This window comes from Nilaparvata lugens, unplaced genomic scaffold, assembly GCF_014356525.2.
Source record: "Nilaparvata lugens isolate BPH unplaced genomic scaffold, ASM1435652v1 scaffold6519, whole genome shotgun sequence".
NCBI lineage: Eukaryota > Metazoa > Arthropoda > Insecta > Hemiptera > Delphacidae > Nilaparvata > Nilaparvata lugens.
Genome location: NW_024092270.1, coordinates 12204 through 14673, shown reverse-complemented (window position 1 = coordinate 14673; position 2470 = coordinate 12204). Strand labels below are relative to the sequence as shown.

Genomic DNA, 2470 nt, shown 5'->3' with positions numbered 1-2470 from the left:
AATCATCGATTATACAATGATTGGAAAGTACTTTCAAGTACTTTACTTCAATCATCTTCTTCTTCTTCTTGCCTTCATGGATTAGGCTTTTGCCTGTTTCAACTCACAACAGCATTCTACAAAAAATTTAAATGTTTTGGAGGAATATATTATGTCTAAAATGCATAGCTTATACAAGTATAAAATGTTATTAATTTTGAATTTCTTCATCAGCTTTTCCTATATTCTTATTTGATTTTCTTCCATTGCCATCTTTTCCGAGGTCTACCAATGTCTCTTTTTCCTATCGGATGGTAATTTAAGATTTTTAAAGGAATTCTTTCCGTTGGCATTCTTATAATGTGTTCCCTCCACTGTTTCGCTGACATACAACTTTTCATTCATGTTGAAGGCACCCAATTCTCTTCTTATATCTTCATTTCTTATGTGGTCTCGTCTGTCACAGCCCTTCGTTCTGCGTAGGAATCTCATTTCTGCTGCCTGCAGCCTGCTCTCCTGTGATTTCGTGGTGATCCATGATTCACTTCCATACAGGAGAACAGGGGCAGCCATCATTCTGTAGAACTTCATTATAGTTTCTTTCCTCGCTTTCTTCCCTAAAGTTCTGCTGATGTTACCACATATCGATTGGAATTTTCCGATTTTCCTTTCAACATCTGAATCATCTTTGAAACTGATATCACAACCAAGATAGCAGTATTGTGACACTTGCTCTAATACTTTGTTATCAATAACTATCTTTGATCGTGTGGGATACTTGCCAGTGAATGCCATAATTTTGTCTTACTTTGAGAAATCCTGAAATTATAACCCTTGCATATTTCATTTAGTACATGGACTGACTTTTGGAGGCTATCTTCATTTTCTTGTATATCCAAAGGTCATCATTCTCTTCAAAGGTCATACTTCAATCATTCTAAATTATTCATAAATCAGTTCCAATTACCGATTATAAAATGATTGGGAAGTACTTTCGAGTACTTCACTTCAATCATTCTAAATGATTCATAAATCATTTTCAATCATCAATTATACAATGATTGGGAAGTACTTTACTTCAATCATTCTAAATGATTCATAAATCAGTTTCAATCACCGATTATAAAATGATTGGAAAGTACTTTCAAGTACTTCACTTCAATCATTCTAAATGATTCATGAATCAGTTTCAATCACTGATTATAAAATGATTGGAAAGTACTTTCAAGTACTTTACTTCAATCATTCTAAATGATTCATAAATCAGTTTCAATCACCGATTATAAAATGATTGGAAAGTACTTTCAAGTACTTTACTTCAATCATTCTAAATGATTCATAAATCAGTTTCAATCACCGATTATAAAATGATTGGGAAGTACTTTCAAGTACTTTACTCCAATCATTCTAAATGATTCATAAATCAGTTTCAATCACCAATTATAAAATGATTGGGAAGTACTTTCAAGTAATTTACTCCAATCTGATAATTCTGAACAATTTGTAAATCATTCTCATGCAGTCATCATTTCCAAACGATTGGAGAGGAGAGAATTTCCAATCACTTTAATAATTTCCAATGTTCAATAAATCATTTCCAAAAATATTGGTCCACAAGATCCTTCTACATTATTATGGAGATATACTTCACACTTCATGATCTGTTGAGGATACTCGAAAGTTTCGAAGTTTTTCAATTCTCACTATAAGTATAGATTACTCACTAAAATCATTGGAAATTATTTCCAAGCAATTCCAAATCATTCCATTCAAATGATTCTGATGATTGTAAATGGATTTCAATCAGAATGAGAAAAAAATTCAATGACTTGAAATTATTGTAAATGATTTTAAAGTAATTATAATTGTCTCTTTCAAATCACTTCAAAGTACTTTAAATCAGTTGACTCCAATCATTCTAAATTATTCGTAAATCAGTTCCAATCATTGGTCTCAAGTAATTGAAAAGTACTTCAAAGTACTCCATTCAAATCATTTTAAATAATTTATAAATCATTTTCAATCATTGGTCTTCAAATGATTGAAAAGTACTTTAAAGTACTCAACTAAATCATTTGAGGTAATTTATAAATCATTTTCAATCATTGGTCTCCAATGACATTTCATGAAGAATTAAAAGTAATTTGAAAGTACTTTTAAATGATTTAACTTGCCCTAAAAAGAGGTGACAAATTTTAAATCACTGGCAATTAGTTTCAAGCACTTTCAAATCATTTCCTTGCTGCTTGGGTCATTAAAAATTCAACCTACCATGTATGGTTCTTCTTGACAAACAGTTTCAGATTCATTCATAGCTTCATCTACCTGAATTTCTGGAGTATGTACCATATTAACACTTGATGCTTTAATATGACTTTCTTGATAACTAGGTATTACTTCATTACTTAAATTCTTACAACTATTTTCTTGCACATGAATTTGACTGATTAATTCTGGCTTTCTTATTTCTAACCTGTTCGAAGTTTCAGAT

At 30.8% G+C, this 2470-nt stretch overlaps 1 protein-coding gene across 1 annotated transcript; it reads right to left on the bottom strand.

Annotated features, from left to right (window-relative positions):
- Positions 1-264: 264 nt before the first annotated feature.
- Positions 265-774, bottom strand: LOC120356339. The gene has a single exon (XM_039445264.1). It carries the CDS (start codon positions 772-774, stop codon positions 265-267), a length of 510 nt encoding a protein of 169 aa, XP_039301198.1.
- Positions 775-2470: the final 1696 nt, after the last annotated feature.

What these genes read in the sequence shown, in the direction of transcription:
- LOC120356339 (XM_039445264.1), bottom strand. Translation starts at nt 774, where the DNA reads ATGGCATTCACTGGCAAGTATCCCACACGATCAAAGATAGTTATTGAT.